This window comes from Rana temporaria, chromosome 3 (genome assembly GCF_905171775.1).
Source record: "Rana temporaria chromosome 3, aRanTem1.1, whole genome shotgun sequence".
Lineage (NCBI taxonomy): Eukaryota > Metazoa > Chordata > Amphibia > Anura > Ranidae > Rana > Rana temporaria.
In genome coordinates, this window is record NC_053491.1 from 47,410,112 (window position 1) to 47,437,911 (window position 27,800).

General features: G+C 43.5%; 1 protein-coding gene across 18 annotated transcripts in view; it reads left to right on the top strand.

Moving 5' to 3' along the window:
• PPIP5K1 (diphosphoinositol pentakisphosphate kinase 1) overlaps positions 1 to 27,800 on the top strand; it is a 239,242-nt gene that overhangs the window by 11,455 nt on the left and 199,987 nt on the right. For 17 of the 18 annotated variants that reach the window (XM_040342509.1, XM_040342514.1, XM_040342513.1 and 14 more), the window contains exon 2: positions 15,109 to 15,624. In XM_040342509.1, coding sequence (XP_040198443.1) covers positions 15,469 to 15,624 — 156 coding nt within the window. In that variant the 5' untranslated portion in view covers positions 15,109 to 15,468. Of the gene's footprint in view, positions 1 to 14,740; positions 14,854 to 15,108; positions 15,625 to 27,800 lie in introns of those variants that run through there. The other variant, XM_040342511.1, reaches the window with a different exon arrangement.

Here is a 27,800-nt window from a genome sequence, read left to right on the forward strand (position 1 = left end):
TGACAACATAACTTGAGCTTGAGGTGGCAAAAATAGATCAGAGTTATGAGGTTAGAATGGGAATAGGATATATGCTGTAATGGTAGATGGATTTTCTTGCAAGGAAAAGGACAGCTGCCTGCTTGCCGGGTATTATCCTATGTAGCGATGAAATGGTTAAAATCGTCTTCAGTGACACTGCTATATAATACACACACACACACACACACACACACACACACACACACACACACACACACACACACACACACACACACACACACACACACACACACACACACACACACACACACACACACACACACACACACACACACACACACACACACACACACACATACATATATACACACACACACACTATATATATATATATATATATTTTGTGTGTGTGTATGTGTATATATATGTATGTATGTTCCAGCATCACATCCAAACGGCTAAAGATATTAACATGAAACTTGGCACACATGTTACTTATATGTCGGCAACAAACATAGGATAGGTGGTTTAACCCTTACCCACCCCCATTTGCCATGGTCGGGGTTTTCCTTTAAAGTCCCATTCAACTCTATGGGAAATACATGTTACTTCATAACTTCCAAACGGCTGTAGATATTTCGATAACACTTGGTCACATGTTACTTATATGTCCACTTAAACTATAGGATAGTTAATTTATCCCTTAACTACCCCCATTTGTGAGGGTCGGGGTTTTTGTTTAAAGTCCCATGCAAATCAATGGGAAATGTATGTTCCCACATAACTTCTGTACGCCTGGAGATATTTCAATAATACCTGGTACACATATTACTTATATGCCAAATAAAAATATATGACAGTTAAATTAACCCTTACCTACACCCTTATATAAAAGATGGGTATATTTATATTACTATGATTTTCCTCCCCAAAAGGTTAAGATAGGAAGACCGGGCAACGCCGGGTATTCAGCTAGTATATATATATATATACACACATACACATACACACACGTCGTATAGCTTCAATAGCCAGTTTAAAAAAAAGTTTGGGATAGAATCAAAACACACTGAGCTTGATATACTACAGGAACAAATGCAGTGTTAAGCCGTCCATAGACAGTTCAAATTTGCTGAACAGATTTGAACCATGACAGGCAACTTGGGTACAACCAGCCTGCTGGGTTTTGCATTCAATTATCGCTAGCAGCTGCTATAGCCTCTAGCGATAATCACTGTGTTGACAAGCTCCCACCATGACACCTCCCCTACCAGGAGAACACAAGGGCTGGGTGAGAGGGATTCCCCTTGTCAACACCGTTTGCCTGCCTTAAAGGGTAACTCAAGTTTCGTGGAAACAAAATAATCTAGCATGTACAATTGCAACACAAGTCATATTGTAATTGAATGTTATTAAAAATGATCTTTCCTTTTCAATCTGCAGATCTGTAATTTTCTGTCAAATACAATGCAATATGGCTACCTGGAGGTGTTCTGAACACAGAATGTTTCCTGCTTGTGTGATTGGCTCAGTGATTTCCCCAGAAGTCTGCACTAAGATACAAATTAAAAATTTGAGCATCCCCTGCAGTGTGGATCTGATTTAAATCAAATCGCCAGTAAAAAGGCTTGATTTAAATCAACTGTATTTAAAATCGTATAATTTTTGAAGAGCAACTGTCATCTCTGTCCTGCAGCAGCTCCAGCTCTGACCCGCTGTTGTCTCATTCATGTTAACCTCCCTGGCGGTATGATTATGTCAGATTTTTGATGCTCAAAGCGGTACAATTGTTTTGCATAGAAATGTGGCGTTTTTTTATATCGTAGGCCTGTAATTCTCAGGAATAACTCGCTTAAATCTGTCCAAAGTGTCTAGTAGACAGACATGCTGGGTATGATAAAGTGTGAAACACAAAATCAAAAATTATAATATAATAAATAACTATAAATAATTATAACTAATAATATAATAATATTTATTCAATAATGTAATCAAATCAAAAACACTGAAATTTGCTCCGTTGCAGAATCGTTGCTGTCTTCACTTTCAGTGTTTGATGACGAATTTTCCCACAAATCGCTATCGCTCAATTCTGCAAGTGTTTAATTTATTATCGCTGTTTTCTAGCTGGTCAAAAACCACTTTTGACGTAAAGGGACACCATTTGGTTGCTATGGACAATCTCCAGTTTCCAGGCAGAAAGAACAGTACCGTATTTATCGCGGTATAACGCGCTCCCGCGTATACCGCGCACCCCTAAAGTTGCCCCGAATCCTGTGGAAAAAAAGTTTTTTTTGTACTTACAGTTTTGGTGTCTTGCGCGGCGTCCATCGGCGGACTCGTCGGGTCCGGCCTCCGTCTGCGGCTTCGGGTGTCCTCTTCGTCGGGTCCGTCTGCGGCTTCGGGTGTCCTCTTCGTCGGGTCCGGCGTCCTTCTGCGGTGTCCTCTCCGCTCGTTTCCCGCGCCGAGTTTGAATACTGCGCCGACATATACCGAGCGCAGTACACTCGTGTATCGTCAGGCAGGCTCGGCAACTCTCGCGCTGACGTCCTGTACGCTCAGGATGTCAGCGCGAGAGGCGCCGAGACTGCCCGAATATACACGAGTGTACTGCGCTCGGTATATGCCGGCGCAGTATTCAAACTCGTGGCGGGAAAGTGGGTATCGGCGTATACCGCGCACCCACGATTTTGCCCTGATTTTCAGGGCAAAATAGTGCGCGGTATACGCCGATAAATACGGTATATATAATATAAAACTGCATGCAGGGCACTAGGGACAAAAGGAATGGGAAACTATTTGATACAGTAATGTAATCTATAAGATTACAGTGTACTGTATGCGTTTTTCACTTTTTGGAATTCCCGCCAGCTCCGTCCCCCGTGCGTTGTGACGCTCGCAGGGAACGGAGCCCGGAACACGGAGCATCGGGCTCGAGGACACAGCCCACGCACCCAGCGGGGGGACATTGCAGGATACTGGGGACAAGGTAAGTAACTTTGCCTGGATCCTGCGATTGTAATTCCGAGTGCGGCTTGGGGATACCGCTTTTTGGCACTGAAAATTAACCCTGAGCCACACTCTGAAATACCTGCTAGGAAGGTAATGGGACAGCTGGTGATGCGGCAGTGACACAACAAGGTGAGGGACATGGCGGCAGCAGGTGAGTGGATGCCCGCTAACAGGCGCTGCCATGATGGATCTGAAATGACAGGTGCTCTTTAAATGTAAGGACTTATTCTTGCTGGTAGTTAGAATCTTTAATATTTGCAAACAAAATGAAGGTTTCCTATTTAGAATAAAAAGCTGTAAGGCCGCGTACACACCATCGGACCAAACTGATGAAAACGGACTGAGGTTCAGTTTCATCGGTCCAAACCGTCCGTGTGTAAGGGCCAATCGGTCTGTTGTCCTTCGGACAAAAATTAGAGAACTTGCTTTAAAATCAAACCGATGGACAGCTGACCATCGGTCCAAACCGATGGTTAGTACACAAAAGCATCGGTTCAAAACCCGCGCATGATCAGAATCAAGTCGACGCATGCTTGGAAGCATTGAACTTCGTTTTTTTTCAGCAAGTCGTGTGTTTGACGTCACCGCGTTCTGACCCGATCGGATTTTGAACTGATGGTGTGTAGGCACATCAGGCCGTCAGGCCACTTCAGAGGTGAACCGATGAAAACGGTCCGTCGAACCATTTTCATCGGATGGATCGACCATTTGTATGTGGCCTAAGGGTCATAAATATTCCCAAACTGGGTTTGTTTTATGGCCTGCTGCCATTTTGCTCTTCAAGGGAGGAATAAAGCACTTTCAAGCTATGTGCAGAAAGATAACAAAGTTTAGAGGCTGCTTAGAAGGTTTCACTTAAATTTTTATTGCATGCCCTTCCTCATCACATGTAGAGCCTGGTACAGATGCATTTCTCTTCAAACAATCATACAGTTTTTAGTGTACATAGATTTGCAAAACAATGGGATAAAGGAATATTCCTGAACTTTGTTTTATCTCATGGTTACTTTGAAATTGTGTGAATGCATCAATGCAGTGCATGTCATCTCAGCTTGCAGAGCTTGGATGTGACGTCAGTAGAACGCGGACGCGCAGCCTCTCTGCATTTCGTGTAACACACCTCATCTTGCTGAGAGCCTGAACCAGCTGCCAATCCAGGCTTCAGGGTGGATCCCGACCATATGGTTGGGATCATTTCAGGGACTGGACTGGGTCTGTGACATCAGCGGACTTTAGCTTGCTGTCGGCTGAAAACAGATCACAGAAGTGCAGAACTAACTCAGGGCTGGATTAAGAGCATCGTGTGCTTGGTGCTGAGGATTTTGATGGACCTTTTACTGGGCACCCTTCTGCATTTCCAAGAGCCTGTGCTGGCGTGTGCCCAAGTTCAAAATGGCGCAGCCAGCACAGGCGTAACACTAGGGAAGCCTGGAATTGGATTTGCCAGGTTTACGTAAGGCCCGTGCATCGGCGTGCACTCTGAGCTAAAAGAGTGCAGTCATGCAGGCCTAACACTATGGAAGCCCCAGACTTCTGTAAAAGCCCTGCATTGGCATGCCCCAGGCTTCCATTAGGACTGCTCATGTGGCGCCCATTATCAATCCCAGCACCCTGCCCAGGCGGTGCATGCGGAATGCAGGGTCTGTCGGGGGAGATCTCTCCCCGTTGACCCATTGCTTTCCATGAGCAGTCTGTTCTTTTTAGGTGGCTGGGCCTATATTAAGGTAGGGGCCTGGAGCTGCAGGCCTGCAGCTCCAATAGCCCCTACGTTAATCCAGCCCTGAACTAACTGCACTCCTGTGATCCATAGAAGAAGTATGGCCACATTATGAACCATGTCCATTTTCAATGAATTCCTGCACCCCTAATTAAAGTGCATTCGGCACCTACATTGGTTTCCTGAATGCACAGCAAAAGGTATCGTTTGATGTTTTTTTTTTTTTTTTTTTCATGTTGGCTGCTATCGACTGCTGTCATTTTGTTCATATCCTGCATCCAACTTGTTGGTGACACAACCTCCTGGGGGGTTCTACTTTTTAAAGTGATATTAAAGGTTACATTTTTATTTTTAAATAACAAACATCATATTTACCTCCACTGTTCAGTTCGTTTTGCACAGAGTGGCCCCCCGATCTACCTCTTCTGGGGTCCCTCAGCGGCTCCTCCCCACATTAGATAACCCCCTCCTGGAAGCTCTCTCCCGAGGGGGTTACCTTGCGCGCGCGCTCCCGTGTCATACACTCTGCGTCCATAGATGCCGAGTGTATGACTCGGCCCCACCCCCCGTCAGTGGCGTCATTGGATTTGATTGACAGCAGCGGGAGCCAATGGCTGCGCTTCTATCAATCTACTCAATGGAGAGCGACGTGGGATCGCGCCCATGGAAATTCGAGGCTCATTAACCACTTATCCCCCGAACCATATTGCTGGTTAAAGACCAGGCCACTTTTTGCGATTCGGCACTGCGTTGCTTTAACTGACAATTGCACGGTCGTGCGACGTGGCTGCCAAACAAAATTGGCATCCTTTTTTCCCCACAAATAGAGCTTTATTTTGGTGGTATTTGATCACCTCTGCAGTTTTTAGTTTTTGCGCTATAAACAAAAATAGAGCGACAATTTTGAAAAAAAATGAATATTTTTTACTTTTTTCTATAATAAATATCCCCCAAAAATATATAAAAAAAACATTTTTTTTCCCCTCAGTTTAGGCCGATACATATTCGTCTACATATTTTTCGTAAAAAAAAATCGCAATAAGCATTTATCAATTGGTTTGTGCAAAAGTTATAGCGTTTACAAAATAGGGGATAGTTTTATGGCATTTTTCTTAATATTTTTTTTTTTTTTTTTTTACTAGTAATGACGGCGATCAGCCATTTTTATCGGTACTGCAACATTATGGCGGACACTTCGGACAAATTTTTGGGACCATTGGCATTTTTATAGCAATCAGTGCTATAAAAATGCATTGATTACTATAAAAATGCCACTAGGGGGCGAGGAAGGGGTTAATCATGTTCCCTGGGTGTGTTCTTACTGAAGGGGGGGTGGACTGACATGGGAAAATGACAAATCGCTGTTCATACATTGTATGAACAGAAGATCAGCATTTCTCTCCCTGTAACGAGCGATCGCGGGTGCCCGGTGGCAATCGCCGGGCATTCGCGTCGGCGGCGAGCAGGGGGCACGCGTGCGAGGTGACGTATAGCTACGTGCTCTCGCCCAGCAGAGGCGACCTTCCGCCGTATAACTGCGGCGGCTGGTCGGCAAGCAGGAGTCGGGAGTAGGCAGGCCTCCCCCAGAGGCAATCTTCCACCTTTCTCCATGCCCCGGGTGGCAATGGCGGGTGTGTGAGGGGGTCCTCCCACACAGCCCACCCTACCTGCTCCGCTTTGAAGCCCAACGGGGCAGAGGGACTCCCTATAAGGGAGTGAGAGGATTTGCCCGCTCAACCAGCCCCGTTAGTCCTTCGCCTCTCTTTTAGAGACCGCGTGGTCAAAGTGCGTGCATGTTACCCCAATTTCGAGTGCGTGTAAGTGTGGTGGTTTTTGTGGGAGGGAGGTGGGCGTACTAAGCGCAGGCTTACCTCGCATAGCACACCCACCGGGAGCCGGGCTGAGACCACCAAACTCAATTCACTTGTAGCCGGGATCCGAACCCCTAGCTGCAGAGGTGAATGGCTTGTCAGCGCAGTGCCAATTGCGTTGAGCCACTGCAGCTCCCTTGTCGGCAAGCAGTTAAGGATACATTAAGGTGAAAAAACATGAGGATTTACAACCCCTTTAACTTTTGCAAATGAATTATAGTAAATAAGGTAAAACTGTGTTCCCTTTGAAAATATACAATCATGTGTGCAGGGGGAAAAACAGAATGTAATGGTAGTGGTGAACACAGACTTCATATTATTATTATTATTATTATTATTATTATTATTATTATTCACTTTGCAGAGTAAAGGGTCACTGAGCTTGGTAAGCATTCTGTATTAATCAGCCTCATTGTCTATAACCTGTTTGATATTTGGTTGCAGCCAGATTAATCCATCAATGAGCAGCTTCAAACCAGTGTGCCTGTTCTGAAGGAGAACACTAGGCGTGTACAAATATACACAAATGATGTTTTAATAGGTCATTTACTCTTGTTGTGTTCCTAGGGCAGAGGACACAGATATTGTTGTTTACCAGTACTGTTACTTTCATACAATTCTCAGTTAGATATGATGTAGTAATGATTTTTTTTAAAGTCATTGGTTGGGATTGTAAATCACAGCTCCTTGTCTGAACTGAACCTTGTCCTTTCACAGCATATTGAGTTGTGGCTCTAGCAGTGGCATAACAATTAAGTTGGCAATAATAACAGTCAGCCTTTCTCTAGCTGCTCAAGCAAGTCCAGTGCTGCTTGAGTTTCATCTTTTTCTGTAGCGGTGTTCTAATTATTCTGAAAACTTTTGAGGTGATGTTAGTGATACTAAATACATACTGTTTAAAGCGGAATTTTAGTCATATTTTTTTTATCTTTCCATCTATTAAATCTTCTGCCCTTGTTGTTGTTATAACTTTGGATACTAAAACAAGATTTATTTTATTTTATAAAATGTGCACAGTATCAGCAGAATATTCCACTTTTTTGTAATGGGAATTGTGTACTTTAAAGGCCTTTTCACACAGACGTGTCTGTGTACGTGCTCCGCTTTGCTCAGCGGGGATCGCTCTGTCGATCCCCGCTGAGCGGGCAGGTGACAGGTCTGTCTCTTCACACTGTGCAGGGACCGGATCTGTGCAGGGACCGGATCTGATATGGGGGATCAGATGAAGACGGACTGTAGAGTCCGCCTGCGTCCGATCCGATCTGATCTGTCAGACAGATGGAAAATAGGGTTTCCATCCGTCACACTTTAGTGGATCGAAGCGGGTCGGATGTCAGCGGGCATGTCACCGCTGACGTCTGTGGCTACATAGACCTGCACGGAGCGTCCGTTCAAGTCCGCCTAAAAAACTGACAGGCGGACCTGAACGGTCTGCCTGTGTGAAAGGGGCCTAATTTTAGTGCACTTTTTGGATAGGGGTGCTACTACTTTATTGTATCTGTTTACTTTCCTGATCAGCTGTCATTGGATGACAGCTGATCATGTGGTAAAGAGCCTGCAGCGTGATCATGGGAGGATGTCTATTGATGCCTTCCTGACACTGGAAGCCTGTGTTGTAGCCGTCATTCAGCTATAGCACGGGGCGGAAAGTGGTTAATAAGGCCAAGCTCACTCTAACATTGTTCAAAAAACCTTGCGGTCAGCCATGACTCTTCTCCTGAGCAGCCTCTAAAACAGGGATCCTCAAACTATGGCCCTCCAGCTGTTGCAGAACTACACATCCCATGAGGCATTGTAACACTCACAGACATTCACAGACATGACTAGGCATGATGGGAATTGTGGTTCCTGAACAACTGGAGGGCCGTAGTTTGAAGACCCATGCTCTAAAAGGTAAGAAAGAATAAATAATAATAATAAAAATATATATATATATATATAGTTAGTCAGGTTGAAAAAAGACACAAGTCCATCCAGTTCAACCACAAAAAAATAAACAAACAAAATAAAAAACACAATACAATCCTATACACCCAACTCTATACCCACAGTTGATCCAGAGGAAGGCAAAAAACCCCAGCAGAGCATGATCCAATTTGCTACAGCAGGGGAAAAAATTCCTTCCTGATCCCCCGAGAGGCAATCGGATTTACCCTGGATCAACTTTACCTACAAATCTTAGTACTCAGTTATTTTATGTACATTTAGGAAAGAATTCAGGCCTTTCTTAAAGCAATCTACTGAGCTGGCCAGAACCACATCTGGAGGGAGTCTATTCCACATTTTCACAGCTCTTACTGTGAAAAAACCTTTCCGTATTTGGAGGTGAAATCTCTTTTCCTCTAGACGTAAAGAGTGCCCCCTTGTCCTCAGTGTTGACCGTAAAGTGAATAACTCAACACCAAGTACACTGTATGGACCTCTTATATATTTGTACATGTTGATCATATCCCCCCTTATTCTCCTCTTCTCAAGAGTGAATAGATTTAGTTCTTCTAATCTTTCCTCATAGCTGAGCTCCTCCATTCCTCTTATCAGTTTGGTTGCTCTTCTCTGCACTTTCTCCAGTTCTCCGATATCCTTTTTGAGAACTGGGGCCCAAAACTGAACTGCATATTCCAGATGAGGTCTTACTAATGATTTGTACAGGGGCAAAATGATATCTCTCTCTCTGGAGTCCATACCTCTCTTAATACAAGAAAGGACTTTGCTCGCTTTGGAAACCGCAGCTTGGCATTGCATGCCATTATTGAGCTTATGATCAACTAAAACCCCCAGATCCTTCTCCACTACAGATCCCCCCAGTTGTACTCCCCCTAGTATGTATGATGCATGCATATTCTTAGCCCCCAAGTGCATAACTTTACATTTATCAACATTTAACCTCATCTGCCACTCAGTCGCCCAATCAGACAGAGCATTGAGGTCGGCTTGTAAATTGGAGACATCCTGTAAGGACGTTATTCCACTGCATAGCTTGGTGTCATCTGCAAAGACAGAAATGTTACTTTTGATCCCAGACCCAATATCATTTATAAATATATTGAAAAGTAAGGGTCCCAGTATGTATATATATATATATATATATATAGAAAAAGAAATTATATATATATATATATATTTCTTTTTCTATATATATATATATATATATATATATATATATATATATATATATATATATATATATATATATATATATATATATATAATATATATATAATTTTTTTTATATATTTTTATTATTTATTCCCCATAGAGTATGGAAGTGGTTAAAGCATCTTAGAAGTACCTATACCACAGTTGTTCCACTTCTGAGTCTGAAGCCCATCTACACATGGCCCAAACCAGCACACCTGGACTAGTGCTAACGAATACATTGTGAAAGCAAAAATCAAGTAGTTCCTGTATGTTTTGGGCCTTCCACCAGTGGCGGCTGGTGCTCAAAATTTTAGAGGGGGTGCAAACAAACGATAAAATAAAATCAATTGCAGCCTCACTGTGCCCATCAATTGCTGCCACTGTGCCATGCCATAAAACGCAGCCACTGTGCCATGCCATAAAACGCAGCCACTGTGCCCATCAATTGTCGCCACTGTGCCATGCCAAACGCAGCTACTGTGCCATGCCATTGTCGCCACTGTGCCCATCAATTGCCGCCAGTTTGCCCTGTAAAATGCCGCCAGATTGCCCCAAAATACCGCCAGATTGCCCCCCCCCCCCCCACCCGGCACTTGCTTTTCTCGGTCAGCCATCCTCCCCCACGATCCCTCGATGTCTTCTCCCGCCCTCAATGTCGCTTCAGCCAATCAGGTTACCGGTAACCAGATCCGGTGAACCTGATTGGCTAAGATGCGTGTCAGTGTTAACCAGGGAATGCACACCCCGTGCATCCCAATGTTAACTATTTGGAAGCCGATTACAGCCCACAGGCTGGCTCTGATAGACACTTCCACAGCCAACCAGCTGCCGTTATTCAGATGGCCGGCGCTCACCAGGGGGTGCAATGCATGAATCCTATGTATTGTTTACACTATGGACGCACCACCACTGCCTTCCACCAACCTAACCTCTAAACAAACCTCTTGCTGCATTGTGCCACTGCAATGAAGCACCACACCAGATTTCAGAGCTGAATTTTGCCTAGTGGGTGACCCTGTCGGCCGCCTCCATCCTGTCATCCCTTAAAAAATTTAAGGAGACGGCAGTAAGTTGTTGATGACACTGTGTGGGAATTGAAAAGCAACTGCTGAATACCTTCGTCGCCAGCAGGTATTCCTCTATCCACGCGGTTTAGTGTCGATGGGGGAATCATTTGATTTCCTTTGTTACGGGGGACTGAAGGAGAAATCTACATGTGTATGGCCAAATTTTAGCCTTAAACGCTGAACTCCTGGTATGATCTTAATTGCATAGTTATTGGTTTCTACTTCCATTATCCTATTATCTTTTAAAGAGTTTGTAAAGGCAGAATGTTTTTTTATCTTAATGCATTCTATGCATTAAGATAAACCTTCTGTGTGCTGCAGCCCCCCTCAGACTCCCTAAGGGCTCTTTCACACGGAGCGGATCCGTATTGATCCGCCCCGTGTGTGTCCGTCGGCTCAGCGGGGATCCTCCGTAAATCCCAGCTGAGCTGTCTGTGGACAGGGCGGTCCCCGCACACTTTGCAGAGACCGCCCTGTCTTTCCTCCGCTCTCCCCTATGGGGAATCGGATGAATACGGACCGTGTGTCCGTATTCATCCGATCCGTTCCGCCAGACGGAAGAAAAATAGGGGTTTCTTCCGTCTGAAAAAGCGGATCTTTTCGGACGCAAATCGTTACGGACATTAGCGGATGCATCATCGTAAACGGACTTGTAAAAAAACGGTCCGTTCGTCCGCCCGTGTGAAAGGGCCTTAATACTTACCTGAGGTCCCTCTAGTTCCAGCGATGTTGTAGGAGTGTCTAGGCTGCCTGGGAATCCCCTCCTCATTAGCTGTGACAGCAGCTCAACGCCATTGGTTCCCTCTGCTGTCAGTCAAAGTCAGTCAGCCAATGAGGAGAGAAAGGGGGCAGGGCAGCGGCTCTGTCTGAATGGCGACACGGAGCTGTGGCTCGGCTTGGGTGCAAGCTGCTTGCTGTGGGGGCACTCAACAGGAGGGAGGGGACAGGAGTACCGAAGAGGGACCCTAAAAGAGGAGGATCGGGGCTGCTCTGCGCAAAACCACTACACAGAGCAGGTAAGTATATTAGTATATATGTTTGTTATTTTTAACAAAAAAAAAAAATGGGACTTTACTTTAATTTTAAGCAGCCTATAGAAGATTTGATTTTCTTTCTTTCCATCATTGGTGGGAAAAAAAGAAAATCTTGTTTTTCCCATCAAGACTGACTGTGTCCTGCTGGGGGAGGGTCGCACTGGGAGCCTTTCCGGCCAGCAGAACACAATGATTACAGCAAGTAGCTATAGCTGCTGGTAATAATCGCATGTAAAAAAACTGCCAGGTTGGTTGTACCTAAGATCATCGATGGATCGACTGCCCATAGATGGATCAAATCTGGGCCAGTTCCTGCTGAACCAGCCGAATTTTGATCCATGTATAACTGCCTTTATTGGCGAAACGAACTAAAAGATTTGACCAGTGCAGGTCAACTTGAAAATGTATAGAGCTGCTCCAGTGCGCCCCCTGACAACCCCCAGCATTGGTGTCAGTGAGTGCAATAATAACCACCTAGCATTTAGGGGGATATTTATGAAAGGCAAATCTACTTTGTACTACAAGTGCACTAGAAATTGCACTGAAAGTGCCCTTGGAAGTGCAGTCGCTGTAAATCTGAGGGGTAGATCTGAAACGAAGGGGAAGCTCTGCTGATTTTATAATTTAATCATGTGCAACCTAAAATTATGTTTTTTTTTTTTTTTTTTCCTTGCATGTCCCCCTCGAATCTACAGCGACTCCACTTCCAAGTGCACTTTTAGTGCAATTTCAAGTGCACTTTGCACTTGTGCAAAGTGGATTTGCCTTTCGTAACTAAGCACCTCCGTATTGGTGTCATTGGATGCAATAATGGCCCCTCAGCATTGTGTCAGTGAGTGCAATAATAACCCCCAGCATTGGTGTCACTGTGACCCATGATAAATGCTTAGTGGTCCCCGCTCAGGCTAGCAAGGGCGGATGAATTGGATGCCGCTGACCAGTGAGGGTGCAGGCTGGGGAGAGGTTTGTTCTGAAGAGCATGCTGTAGAAATGGGAAGAGAAGCCAGGCCGCCGCACACCTTACTCGCCCTGAGCAGTTAGCAGGTAAATGCAGCATCAGCTCGATTCATCCAAGCCTTGCCCCCCAACATGTTTTGCCTGGCCCCTGGGGAGAAACATGTTGGGGGGCAATGCTTGGATGAATCGAGCTGATGCTGCCTTTACCTGCTAACTGCTCAGGCTCAGGGTGGGTAAGGTGTGCGGCGGCCTGGCTTCTCTTCCCAACATGTTTTTCCTGGCCCCCGGGGAGAAACATGTTTGGGGGCATGGCTTGGATGAATCGAGCTGATGCTGCTTTTACCTGCTAACTACTCAGACTGGTTGTATGCGGCGGACGGGCTATTTCTTCCCATTTCTACATTTGGTGTCGGTGGACACAATAATATCCCTCATCATTGGGATCGGTGAGGTATAAGATATGCATATTTAAATCCAAGGTCACTTTTATTAAAGCGGGGGTTCACCCTAAAAAAAAATTCTAACCTTACATTGAGCTCACTTCCGACATTGACAGTATGCTGATCTTCTTTTTTTTTTTTGCCGTACATACCGTTGTATCGTTATTCCCCCCCCCCCCCCGGCTTCCAGGTAGTGAATCCCGCGGGAGTGGGCATTCCTATGCACAGGCTAAGTGATTGACGTATGACAAAAGCTTCCCCCCGGCGCATACGGCCGTGTCACGAGTTGCCGAAAGAAGCCGGACTGCAAGTCGGCTCTATGCGGCGCTATACGGCGCCTGCGCACCGATGTTCGGCTTCTTTCGGCAACTCATGACGCGGCCGTATGCGCCGGGGGAAGCTTTTGTCATACGTCAATCACTTAGCCTGTGCATAGGAACGCCCACTCCCGCGGGAGCCACTACCCGGAAGCCGGGGGGGAAAATAACGATACAACGGTATGTACGGCAAAAAAATAAAATAAAGATCTGCATACTGTCAATGTCGGAAGTGAGCTCAATGTAATGTTAGAATTTTTTTTTTTTTAGGGTGAACCCCCGCTTTAAGGTCATAACTTAAATTAATTTATTTACTTAATCCCCTTGCACACTGGGGCGTTTTTCATGCGGTACAGCGCTAAAAATAGCGCTGCTATGCCGCATGAAAAATCATGCCCTGTAGTGTTCAATGTGAAAGCCCGAAGGCTTTCACATTTAAGCGGTGCGCTAGCAGGAGCGCACCAAAAGTCCTGCTAGCCGCATCTTTACCGCGGTATAGGAGCGGTGTGTTCACCGCTCCTATACCGCGCCTTCCCATTGAAATCAATGGGAAAGCGCGGTAATACCGCCCGCAATGCGGGCGGTATTAACCCCTTTTCGGCTGCTAGCGGGGGTTAAAACCTCACCGCTAGCGCCCGAATATCGCGGTAAATACGACGGTATAGCCGCGCTACAAATAGCGCGGCTATACCGTCACCGCGGCTGCACGCCTCACTGTGAAAGCAGCCTTAAGGTCATACCTGCAGTTCAACGATAATTGCTTTGATGTGGTGAGGGTTTTTATATCTGTTATTATGAGCAAACCACTCCTGCTAATTGCTGTTTTCACCCCAAGCTGAGGCTGGCACCAGGGACATTTTAACACTTCCTCTACTGTGCCAACGTGTCCTGGCAGGCAATACAAGCCTGAACTTTTAAACAATGTTTAACCAATCCAATGCTTTTAGCTAGCTTCACCAAGAAGGATAACGGAAAGAGAGGACGGTATGTCTGTTTTTATACAGTGTATATAAATGAACTTGCTGAAAACCGTGGGATGGGTGAGATACACGGAAGTGTCACTGCTGGAACTATATAGGAAACATTAGACACTGAATTTCTAATGTAAGGGCTTGGAGCTTGTTCTTTTCGCCTGTGAAGTGCTGAGACAGCTGTCTTGCATGGGTGGAGCAATGAGCAGTACAAGTCATAGGTTATTGGGGAGGCAGAACTTTATCTCACCTCTGTGTTCTCCTTGAGTGTTGTGTGCGGTGCTCTGTACAATGACTGTTTACTGCTGATCAGTTTAACAAACTCTTGGCTGACCATGCTGGATTTGGTAAGCCCTGCTTTAAGGAAAGGGAACAATGTATTTATCAATTTTTCTTCTTCTTTAAAACGGTACGTAAAGATGATTTTTTTTTTCTTCTTTTTGCTCATGGGGATTCACTGTCTTAATTTATTGCATGTGTCAGCCTCTCATTCAAAATCTGATGCCTGAAGATGAATAAGCGGTGCTGGCAAGAGTATTTGTTTAAACACTACTTGATTAAAATACGATTTTTATTTTTTTTATTTTATTTTTTCTTCACAGGTCCCTGCCTCAAGAAGACCAAGTGGCGGAATACCAGCTTACCATTCACAGCCTCTCACACTGGTCCTCCTGCATTCTGATTTTTAGGGCTAAAATTAGATCACAGTAAACTCTGAATGACTGTTAATTAAAAAGATGTATGGGCTCATAGAGAATTCTGATAAAGCTGCTCTTTTTTGTTGATAGATTTTTTTTTTCTTTGCATCTTTATACTGTACCTGTGTTTTTTTTTTTCTTCGCTGCCGTGAAAGCTTTTTGTATTGAAACTGGAGGCCTTAGAAGTGGCTCCTTCTTTCCTGAAGATCTCTCTGATTTTTACGTGATGGTTCCGGAGCGTGATGTTAGGCCCAGTAGTTTGTGATGTCATCCCTGACCCCACCCTGCGAGGGCAACTGCTCAACACCCAGATTTTTTGTTGGTGCCCGAGATGATGAGACAGACTTCCTGGAATCAAACATGAATCCTGACGAGGTTGATTTCTATGAAGAAGAGGAAGACGAGGATGAGGAAGATGCGGTAAGGAATGCAATACTTTTTATTATCTGAAGTTGAGAAAACTTTGTTATTGCCACTATGCCTCCAAAAAAAAACACTTCAGCCCCAGACCATTTGGCTGGCCAAAGACGAGAGCACTTTTTGCGATTCGTCACTGCGTCGCTTTAACTGACAATTGTGTGGTCGTGCGACGTGGCTCCCAAACAAAATTGACGTCCTTTTTTCCCTACAAATAGAGCTTTCTTTTGATGGTATTTGATCACCTCTGCTGTTTTTTTTTTTTTTTTTTGCGCTATAAACAAAAAATAAGAGCGGCAATTTTGAGAAAAAAAAAAAAGTAGCCAGATTCTCGTAGTGCGGCGCATCTTTTGGACGGCGTAGCGCATCTTTTGGCCGGCGTAGCGCATCTCATATGCGCTACGCCGATGTAAAACAGAGAGGCAAGAACAGTATTCACAAAGCACTCGCCCCGTACGTTGCGCCGGCGTAACGTAAATTCGTCTGGATCAGCCCGCCTAATTCAAAGTAGGTTGAAGGTGGGCGTGATACATGTGAATGAAGCATGACCCCATGCAAATGAAGGGCCGAACGAACGGCGCATGCGTGCGCATGCTCAGAATCACGTCGCATATTCTCCCTAAGATACGACGGCTCAATGCCTACGACGTGAACGTAACCTACGCCCAGCCTCATTCACGTACGACTTACGTAAACGACGTAAAATACCGCGGCTGTTCCGTCGTCCATACCTATGCATGGGATGCTCCTCCTATAGGTGGAATAACTTTATGCCGGACGTACGCCTTACGTAAACGCCGTATACTACTGCGACGGGCATAAGTACGTTTGTGAATCGGCGTATCTCGTTCATTTACATATTCAACGCGTAAAACATTGGAAGCGCCCCTTGCGGCCAGCGTAAATATGCGCCCAAGATACGACGGCGTAGGAGACTTACGTTGGTCGGATGGAGCCAAAATTCAGGCGTATCTTAATACAAGAATCGGGCACAGAGATAAGACGGCGCATCCGTGCACTTACGCGGCGTATCAGAAGATACGTCGGCGTAAGTGCTTTCTGAATCCGGCTATTTATTTTTAACTTTTTGCTATAATAAATATCCCCCAAAAATATTTTTTTAAAAACGTTTTTTCCCTCAGTTTAGGCCGATACGTATTCTACATATTTTTGGTAAAAAAATCCCAATAAGCGTTTATTGATTGGTTTGTGCAAAAGTTATAGCGTCTACAAAAAGGGGGATAGATTTATGGCATTTTTAGGAATACCCAGAGGGCTTTCACACTGGAGCGGTGCGCTAGCAGAACCGCTCCAAAAGTCCGGCTAGCAGCATCTTTGGAGCGTGAAGGAGCGGTGTGTTTACCGCTCCTCCACCGCTCCTTCCCATTGAAAGCAATGGGAAACCGTGTTAATACCGCCGGCAATGCGCCTCTGCAGAGCGAGGGTTAAAACTGCACTGCTAGTTTCCGAATACCGCCGCAATTCCAACAGTATAGCGTCGCTATACTGTCAGCGCAACTCCCGCCCCAGTGTGAAAGGGGCCTTAGTGTCAATTCTAAAACAATCAAAAGCTTAAAGTAGTTGTTGCATCACCTATGAAAAACTATGTAATTCCCTTCCTTACATGGAGATCTAAAAATTACTCCTCTAAATACCTTATTTACAGCGCCAGGTATTTCATATTTTAAGTTTCTGCACATTAGATCTCCATGAAAGGAAGGGAATTGCATAGTTTTTCACCTAGTACAGTACAGCGTCGCACGACTGTGCAATTGTCAGTTAAAGCGGCGCCGAATCGCAAAAAGTGCTCTGGTCAGGAAGGAGGTAGAAACGAATGTTCTTTAGCAAGAAACATACATTCCACATGAATAAATATGCTGCCAAAATGAGTGCGTTCTGTAAACTGCCTCTAGCATTGTTCCAGTTTCTTCTTGCCAGACGCTGCCATTTTGCTGACGCCCAGAGACCCCGAACAGCAGTATTAGGCTATCAGCAGATCGGCCTCTAGTGATCAGCACAAGGCCAAAAATGAGGAGCAACTGAGCATGTGCTAAGGTGAGACAGGGTATTGCTGGATCTTTGCATAGCTATACCTGCAAAAGGGGCCAGCCTGACGTGATCTAGCAGGACTTCTGACTAAAGTTCCACCTTAACTTGACTCGCCAGAGATGAGAATTTTAGAAAACGTACATCACATGCAAGCCAACTAATTGGCCGTTTTTTAAACTAAGAGTAGTTTTTTGTGTTCAGTCCTGAAAAAGAAATTCAGTATTCTCTCCTAGGCGCGATGGGCGGTGGAGGGAAAGGCAAAACCAAAAATGAAAAATAAAATGTTAATAAATCAAAAGAAGAAAAATTCCATTTATATTGAGGAAGGGACAGCGTGTGGGGAGGTAAAGTGACTCTGAGGAGTGAAGGTCTGCTTTAACTTAAAAAAGCAATTCTCTATTGTGACCGAAAAGTTCTCCTTGCCTCCTCTCCTCGGAAAATACTTTTTCTTACTGCCCAAGAAATAAAGGAGCCTCTGCAATGGAGTCTTTGACTGCAATTAAACCTGACGGCAATCTAATCCTCCCACATTCTACCCCCAAAAAATAAATAAAAAAGATAGATACGTGTGTGTGAGAGAGGGATCTTTATTTTTATATATATATATATATATATATATATATATATATATATATATATATATATATATATATATATATATATATATATATATATATATATATATATATATATATATATATATATATATATATATATATATATATATATATATATATAATGTGTGTGTGTGTGTGTGTGTGTGTGTATATATATATATATATATATATATATATATATATATATATATATATATTCTCTATCTATATATCGGGTTAATAAATGCAGTAATACTTTTCTCAGTGTAGTGTCTAAGGCCCCTAGCACAAGGTGACAAATTGATCTATTTTAACATGGACATCTTCACACCCATTGTAAAGGGCAGATCCCCTCAATATTCACAACAACACAGGTCTGCGCACATTCTGCATGATAAGATGCTTAGTTGCTGTCACTCGCGCTGTTCCAAAAGTCTGCAAGAAAGATGAATTTCAGGTGTGGATTTTATAGCGTTGTTACATTGGTCCAGTAGGTTCCATACCTGTGAAAGTTGAGAATCGCTGCAGTAGTCCCCTCTAAAACAGTCAACTACAGGGTCAACCCTTGCATATAGCCAGTCTGTGTTTACCTAGAAAAATGAATTCCAGGTATGGAGTTTTTATCATAGGTCCATGCTGAACCAATGTAAGTATGCTTATGCCATAATTGTGAGATCCATGTGGAATCTGGAAATCCCTGTAATATTCTCCGCTACTACAGTGATCACTGCTGATTTCTGGGTCCCATGCCAAGTGGCTGCCCTGCTGTCTTTAACCACTTAGGACCCGGACCATTATGCAGGTAAAGGACCTGGCCAGTCTTTGCGATTCGGCACTGCATCGCTTTAACTTACAATTGCGCGGTCGTGCGATGTGGCTCCCAAACAAAATTGGCGTCCTTTTTTTCCCACAAATAGAGCTTTCTTTTGGTGGTATTTGATCACCTCTGCGTTTTTTTTATTTTTTGCGCTATAAACAAAAATAGAGCGACAATTTTGAAAACAAATCTATATTTTTTTTAATTTTGCTATAATCAATACCCCCAAAAAAGATCTAAAAAATATTATTTTTCTCAGTTTAGGCCGATACGTATTCTTCTACCTATTTTTGGTATAAAAAAAATCGCAATAAGCGTTTATCGATTGGTTTGTACAAAATTGATAGCGTTTACAAAATAGGGGATAGTTTTTATTGCATTTTTATTAATAATTTTTTTTTACTACTAATGGATCAGCGTTTTTTTTTTTTCGTGACCGTGACATTATGGCGGACACATCAGACAATTTTGACACATTTTTGGGACCATTGTCATTTTCACAGCAAAAAGTGCTATAAAAATGCATTGTTTACAGTGAAAATGACAATTGCAGTTTGGGAGTTAACCACTAGGGGCGCTGATGGGGTTAAGTGTGACCTCATATGTGTTTCTAACTGTAGGGGGGCAGGGCTGGACTTGTGACGTCATTGATCGTGTTTCCCTATATCAGGGAACAGATGATCAATGACAGTGCCACTGTGAAGAACGGGGAAGGTGTGTTTACACACACCTCTCCCCATTCTTCAGCTCCGGAGGACCGATCGCGGGACACCGGCGGCGATCGGGTCCTGCGGTCACGGAGCTTCGGACCAGGTCACGTGCGCGTGCCCCCACGACTGGGCTTAAAGGGCCACATACAGGTACGTGGATGTGCCCAGCTGTGCCATTCTGCCGACGTATATCGGCGTGAAGGGGTCCTTAAGTGGTTAAAGGGGTTGTACAGGTAAATGTTTTTTTTTTTTTTTTTACCTTAATGCATCCTATGCGCTGCTCTCCATCACATCCAATGTCGTGGCTCGCTGGGGGTGGGGCCGAGTAATACAGTGAGCTGCAATATCCGCCGGCTGTATCACGGGAGCGTGCCCGCAGGAAAACACCATGCGAACTCGCTCGCATGAAGGTGTTTTTTTTTTATTTTTTATTATTCATTCTTTATTGGAAATTTTCATCAAGTACAAAACACACCAACATGATGTGTAGCAATTTAAAATGATATATATACTAGGGCCGAAACAACTAATCGGTTATGAAATTAATCGATTACCATTTTCATAATCGATTAATCGGCCAGTAACATAATGGGGTTAACATTTTAAAAAAAATAGCCCTTTACAGTACAAAGAGCAAATCTGTACTGTAAATTTTACTTTCACTGTCCCACAGTAAAAAATGAACCCCTTACAGTAGCGATTATTTGCTCTTTTTGTACTAATTTTAGTTTTTAACCCCCATTATGTTACTAAACATCTCAGGCCTGGGTAACACCTCTGTGCTTTTTGCAGAGAAACACTGGGGCAGATCCACAAAGCGAGTACGCCGGCGTATCTGATACGCCGGCGTACTTTTTAAATTTCCTGCGTCGTATCTTTGTTTTGAATCCTCAAAACAAGATACGACGGCATCTGGGTTAGATCCGACAGGCGTACGGCTTCGTACGCCTTCGGATCTAAGATGCAATTTTTCGGCGTCCGCTGGGTGGCGCTCCCGTCGTAATCTGCGTCGACTGTGCAAATTAGCTATTTCCGACGATCCACAAACGTACGAGCGGCCGTCGCATTCTTTTACGTCGTCTCTAGTCGGCTTTTTCCGGTGTATAGTTAAAGCTGCTGTTTCGTGGCGTATAGTTAAACCTGCTATGTTAAGTATGGCCGTCGTTCCCGCGTTTAATTTGAATAATTTTTTTTCGTTTGCGTAAGTCGTCCGTGAATCGCGGGATGGACGTAATTTACGTCTAAGTCAAAACAATGGCGTCCTTGCGACGTCATTTCGCGCAATGCACGGCGGGAAATTTAGGGACGGCGCATGTGCAGTTCGTTCGGTGCGGGGACGCGCTTCATTTAAATGAAACACGCCCCCTACTCGCAGATTCGAATTAGGCGCCGTTACGCCGCGAGAGATAGACTACGCCGCCGTCATTATGGCCCAAAATCTTTAAGGATTCGAACCAAACTGCAGTAAGGTACGGCGGCGTAGCGTATCTCAGATACGGTGCGCCGGGGCAGATCTTTGTGGATCTGCCCCACTATGTTCATTTACATGGTTTCACATCCATGATTTTTTCAGCTGCTGTGTGCTATTTTTGGTTCAATATACTTCAATGGAGAAGCTGCAGAAAAACATTTGTTGTGGCAATTTATATTTTCTAATCTGCCCAACAACAAATTGGCCCAAAAAAAAAAAAAAATGCAAATCGCAGCAATTTTTTTTTTAAAAGGTTATTAACCGATTATTGGATTAATCGAAACAATAATCGGCCAACTAATCGATTATGAAAATAATCGTTAGTTGCAGCCCTAATTTATACAAACCTTCCTTTCCCAATTTTTCTCTTGCCCATTTCTCATGTCCCCCCTTTCCCCTTCTTCTATCCCCCCCCCCCACCCTGATCTGCCATCCTATCTTTCTACTTTATCACCTGTATATTTCAATCATTCCCTGTACGTATTTGACAGTTTAAAAGCTCTCCATTTCTCCCATGTTGTTCTATATCTTTCATCCCTTCCTTTCTCTCCGCGACTAAGATGCTCCATTTCCGCGGCTATATAATCTACTCTTTGTATCCACTCTCTTATTGTCGGCTTTGTAGTATGTAACCATTTTTTCAGGATTAGTCCCTTTGCCGCATTGAGCAACCATGGGGCCAGGGTTCTTTCATACAGTTTTTTTGTTTGTTACATGGAACAAGCATCTCCAGGGGTTTTGTGGAATCTGCTCACCCAAGACTTCCTCCCAATACGCATGAAGGTGTTGATTTCTTGTGGGGAGGAGCCGAGACAGCCACTGAGGGACCCCAGAAGACCAGGTTCGGGGACACTCTGTGCAAAACGAGCCGCACAGTGGAGGTAAGTATAACATGTTTGTTATTTAAAAAAAAAAAAAAAAAACGAACTTTATAAGCCCTGGTTCACACTGGTGCAGCTTTGAAATCGCGCTACTTTAGTGCGATTTCAAAGCCTCAAATCAGTGCGATTTGCACTGCCGATTTCATTGCGACTTCATTTAACAGAAGTCTATGCAAGTCTCAATGAAATCCGTAAAAAGTAGTGCTGGAACCTTTTTCATAATTGCTGTGACATGAGACACGGCAATATGAACGGTTCCATTGCTGGCAATTGGATGTGACTTGTCATGTGATTTGGAAATCGCATGACAAGTTGTACCGGTGTAACCACAGGGGGTTACTTGCTCGGTACAGGCATTATTCACAGAACAGCTTGCATTTTTTCAGTGATTGCAAGGCGTTTTTTAATTGATGGTGGAAAGGCGATGCAGCAACTTTCTGATCTCTAGCTAGTCAAATCATAAAACTTCTTGAAAACATTTAGAAAAATGCAAGGCCTTCTGTGAATGGTGCCCATGCCAAGTGAGCAACACCCAGTGTTCAGCAGCAGGGCAGCCGCTCGGCACAGGACCCGGCAGTAGCAGTGATCGCTCTAGTAGAGGAGACCGATACAGCGATTCTCAGCTTCCACGGGTATGGAATATGCATGTTTACATTGGTCTATGCTGGATGTAACCATGCTATAAAATCCACACCTGAAATGTATCTTTCTTGCAGACTTTTATAACCGCGTGAGTCACAGCAACTAAGCATCTTATCATGCAGAATGTGAGCAGACCTGTGTTGTGATGAGAATATTGAGGAGATCTTTCCTTCACAATGGGTGTGAAGATGTCTGTTTAAAATAAATCAATGTTTCACCTTGTGCTAGGGGCCTTAAAAAAACTACACTGAGAAAATGATTACTGCATTAATTAACCTGTTTTATTATAGGCCGAGCCAGGTGGCGGATCTCGACTTCTTTATTGTCACGATTTTGCCTGAGCCTAGACCGGCTTTGTGGTGTCAGCTGACAGCGGGCTTCACCCTGCTGTCTGCTGAAAACAGGTCACAGGAGTGCAGAATGATCTACACTGTTGTGATCCACAGGAGAAGTACAGCCAAATGAGCTTTGGCTGTACTTCTCCTTTTTTAAGTAAAATTGTATTCATACCACAACCCTGTGGAGGACTAGGTGACCACTTATGAAATGTAATCTAGCAGATTGATAGCTATCATCTAAAGCAGGGGTGTCGAATACAATTTCATTGTGGGCTGCATCAGAATTATGGTTGCTCTCAAAGGGCATACAAATTGAAACTCTTATGCCGCGTACACACGATCATTTTTCGGCTTGAAAAAAAAACGTTGTTTTTCTGCATGTCCAAAAAGCGAAGTTTTTCCAACTTCATCATTAAAAACAACGTTGCCCACACACCATTGTTTAAAAAAAATGATAAACAAAGTGCGGTGACGTACAACACGTGCGACGGCACTATAAAGAGGAAGTTCCATGCAGATGGCGCCACCCTTGGGGCTGTTTTAGCTAATTCTGTGTTAGTAAAAGACGATTCGCGCTTTTTTTGTCTGTTACAGCGTGATGAATGTGCTTACTCCATTATGAACGGTAGTTTTACCAGCACGAGCGCTCCCGTCTCATAACTTGCTTCTGAGCATGCACGGGTTTAAAACGTCGTTTTAGCCCACACACGATCATTTTTTACAACCCGAAAAACGACATTTATTAAAACGACGTTAAAAAATGCAGCATGTTCGAATATTTTTTTTGTCGTTTTTCAGAAGCCGAAAAATGATGAGTAGCCCACACACCATCATTTAAATTACATTTTTAAAAACGTTGTTTTAATTCATGCCGAAAAATGATCGTGTGTACGCGGCATTAAGGTTTGACCTCCATATTATATGGTTTTGGGAAATCTAAGGCTGGCCATGCACGGGTGGAATTTCGAAATCATTTTCTTTCGAAAATCTTATCTAAGAATTTTTGTTTGAATTTCACACCGTTTCAACAGCCGATTTTCGTGCGACCATTACATTTTAATAATCGGACATGTTTTTTTAAAAACAAATGATTTTCTAATCAATGATAGGAGAATCGTACGGGAAATGTAATCGAAAAAAAATGCGCATGAGTGCAAGAAAAGAAAATTCCTGGAAAGAAAAGAAGATTCCTAGACATGAAAATTATTTTCTGTAGGAACATGAGGTGAAATTGAAGGTTTGGTCGGTCGAATTTCGAAATCAATGGTGGCGCCATCGGATCAGAAAATGCTCAAATTTTCAAAAGAAAATTTCTTTCGAAATTCAACCGGTGTATGGCCAGCCTAAATGCAAAAATCTGCAGATAATCAAACAGTGTGTATGGGGCCTTAAGCCCCATACACACGGTCACACTTTTTGCCAACCAACTTCAAAATCTGCAACTTTTCTAATTTGTCTGACTGTGTGTACACTCCATCGGACCAACTTTTTCGGGTTTCATCCAACAAAAAGTTGGGTCTGCAAACGGACCAACTTTTCGGCAACAAAAGTCTGATGGTGCTTTGTGTGACCGTGTGTACAGCAATCCAACCAACTTTTGGACAAAGTGCAAATACGAATGCTCAGAACCAATGTTAAAAGCAACAAACAATAGCAGAAGTTAACCAAAGGGTGGCGGTAAAGAGCAGAAAAGAGTGTGATGTTAGGAAACTTTTAGAAAAGTTTGCAGAAAAGTCTGACTGTGTGTATGCTATGGGTGTGGCAGGACAAATCAATTAGGACAAAAATCCAAGGGAAATTTTGTTGGATGTCCTACCGTGTGTATGAGCCTTCAGACTAGCTATCCAGAGCACCCCACCCACCCTTGCATCACAGTTCACCCTCTTTACCTTGTGCTGCTGCCAGGAAGAAAATGGGATCAGAGCTTGGAAGCAGGAAGTGCAGGGTCTGGAGGAGGACCAGGAGAGGGCTGGAGTCAGCTGCAGCAGTATGCTGAATGCTGAGACCAGGGGAGGTGAAGATGAGGGGGTTGTTGCATCTGCACAGAGACGCAGGATGTGTTGAAGGAGTTCTGGCTTCCTCTCTGCTGCCAATTGCTGAAACGAGGTGGGGACAGAAACAATGGGTTGCTGTAGCGGCAGGAAAGGTGCGGGGGCCACATGCGGTGGCACGGAGGGCCGGATTCGGCCTACAGGCCTTGTGTTTGACACACGTGATCTAAAGAATCCTTAGGATTTAGATGTGAAGTACAATGTGTGGGTTTCACTGGCATGTTAGATAACAAACAGATGGATTAAGCAGAAATCTTGGACTCTGGCCTCTAGTTTACCATTTCAAAGGAGAACAAGACGAGTGTTGACAGGTTAAATTGTCAGCAATGTGCCAGTCTAGGGATTTTCTACTATAGAGCCGCTTGAGGGTTGCATTCATGTTACATAGCTCAAGGACTTCCCAGGACTTATTAAAGACACTTGGCTCTTTTTTATTATTTTTATAAGAGATGTTACACTCACTTGCTTCCACACCGGCTAATAGACGATTCCTTCGAGATAAAATGGATTTGTCATTACAGGTAAAGTTACACATTACAGGTATATGGATCAGGGCTGTCACCTGGATGTCTGTGTACACCATTGTGAACGTATGATTACTCTGTTATAGTTGTATACACGAGTTACAATTATTTTTAAACTAGAGATAAACACTAATAAACATGCATAATCAGGCTCACTCATAACAGCCAAGCAAGCATGTTTATGTAGTGTGCAGACACACTGGCCTGCCTTGTATTTGAGAAAGAATATTTAAAAGATGTGTTGGCCCTTGGTTGTCTGTACCCATCAGGTGTCCCATTCATATAAAATGATGTGCTGACCTGGCAGTATTTGTCTGAATTCGGATATAACCATCTTGTATCTCTGGATACATCCTGCTGCTGTCACTTATCCACTTAAAGGGGTTGTAGAGGAATTTTTTTTTCTTTCATAATAAGCATCCTTTACCTGCAGACATTCCTCTTTTCACTTCCTCATTGTTCGTTTTTGCTCAGAAGTTGCTCTATTTCTTCTCTGTTCTGTTCACTTCCTGCTTGTCTGATTTTACTGACCACCGTGGTGGGAGGCTTTACTGCGGTGGTCAGTGACGTGCTCACCCCCTCCTGGGAACTACATCTGTGTGGCAGGACGCTCTCTATGTGTTAGAGACCTCAAGGAGGTGTGAATTACTGGGCGTGCCGCAATGCATACTGGGAAATGTAGTTCTTGCATGAACGAGCAATGCAAACCAGGAAGTGAATGAGAGAACAGAAACTAGAACGCCGGAGGGGATATAGATGAAGGAATTTAATAGGTATTTACTCGTTTTTAACAGAATCATTACACTATTCTGTCTGTCTACCCAGACATTCATTTTAGGCAAAAATTGGTATTCCTTTAGTGACCCTTTAAGTCCAGGAATTTTCTGACACTTTTTTTTTGTTTACATGTAAAAAGCAGCTTTTTTTTTTGCCAGAAAATACTTAGAACCCCCAAACATTATATATTTTTAGCAGAGGCCCTAGAGAATAAAATGGTGGGTTTTGCAATTTTTTATGCCACACGATATTTTTTTTTTTTTTTTTAATCTTGGGAAAAAACACACTTTCATGATTTTTATTGCACAAAAAATACACTACAGTACCCATTTTTTGGGGTAGAATATAAAAGATGGCGTTACGTTGAGTAAATAGATACCCAACATATCATGCTTTAAAATTGTGCACGCTCGCAGAATGGCGCCAAACTGCAGTATTAAAAAAATCTCCATAGGTGACGCTTTAATGCTCCATTTACACTTATGCAACTTTGGAAATCAAATTCACATGACAAGTTGTTCCTAGTTGCTGCGCATTTTTGGCATTCTGTGGAAAATCAGAGGCACTAGAGGCCGGTATGATGACAGACTAAAGATTTACTGCTGTTCAGGGGCTCTGGGCTTCAACACAATGGCAGCCTCTGGCAAGAAGAAACAGGATCAATGCCGGAGGCAATTTACGGCACACACTTATTTTGGTAAGATGATTATTAACATAGAATGTATGATCCTTGCCATGGAACATATTTTTTATCAAGTTGTTATGGGTAAAGATCGGCCATCATGGAAACCTTGTGGGGAAATGGCCTGCCAGTGACAAACAGCCTTTCATCTTCTTCTTGTAGCACCTTTGCTCTTGTATAATACATGTAACTGCATTTGTGGATCCTTTTTTAGATTTGTAATAATTTGGGGAATATTTTTTCTATGTGTTGTTGCCAGGGGATTGTTAGGAAGAAATCCTTTGAAGTGTGTCCTAGTTCAGCGCGAGGCTTGCGTACTTCACTCTATACACATCTACACAGAGGGCTGCAACATGGAAAAGTTTTTTTTTTAAGATAAAAATATTTTAGGCCTTTAGGCCTTAGTTATGTCATTGTGTTCATAGAAAATAGGTTTAAATGATAATGGATCGTGGAAAATTGCACTGCTATTACTATACCAATACAGCAAGAATACATATAATACAATGTTAAATGTTTTGAGTGACAGGTTTATTTCAGTATAGCAAAAACACACACAGATATAATAAATGGGCACAACAAGGGAGGCTGGCAAATGTCGATAGCTTACAGAACAATAGGAGTAGGAAGATAAAGCAATA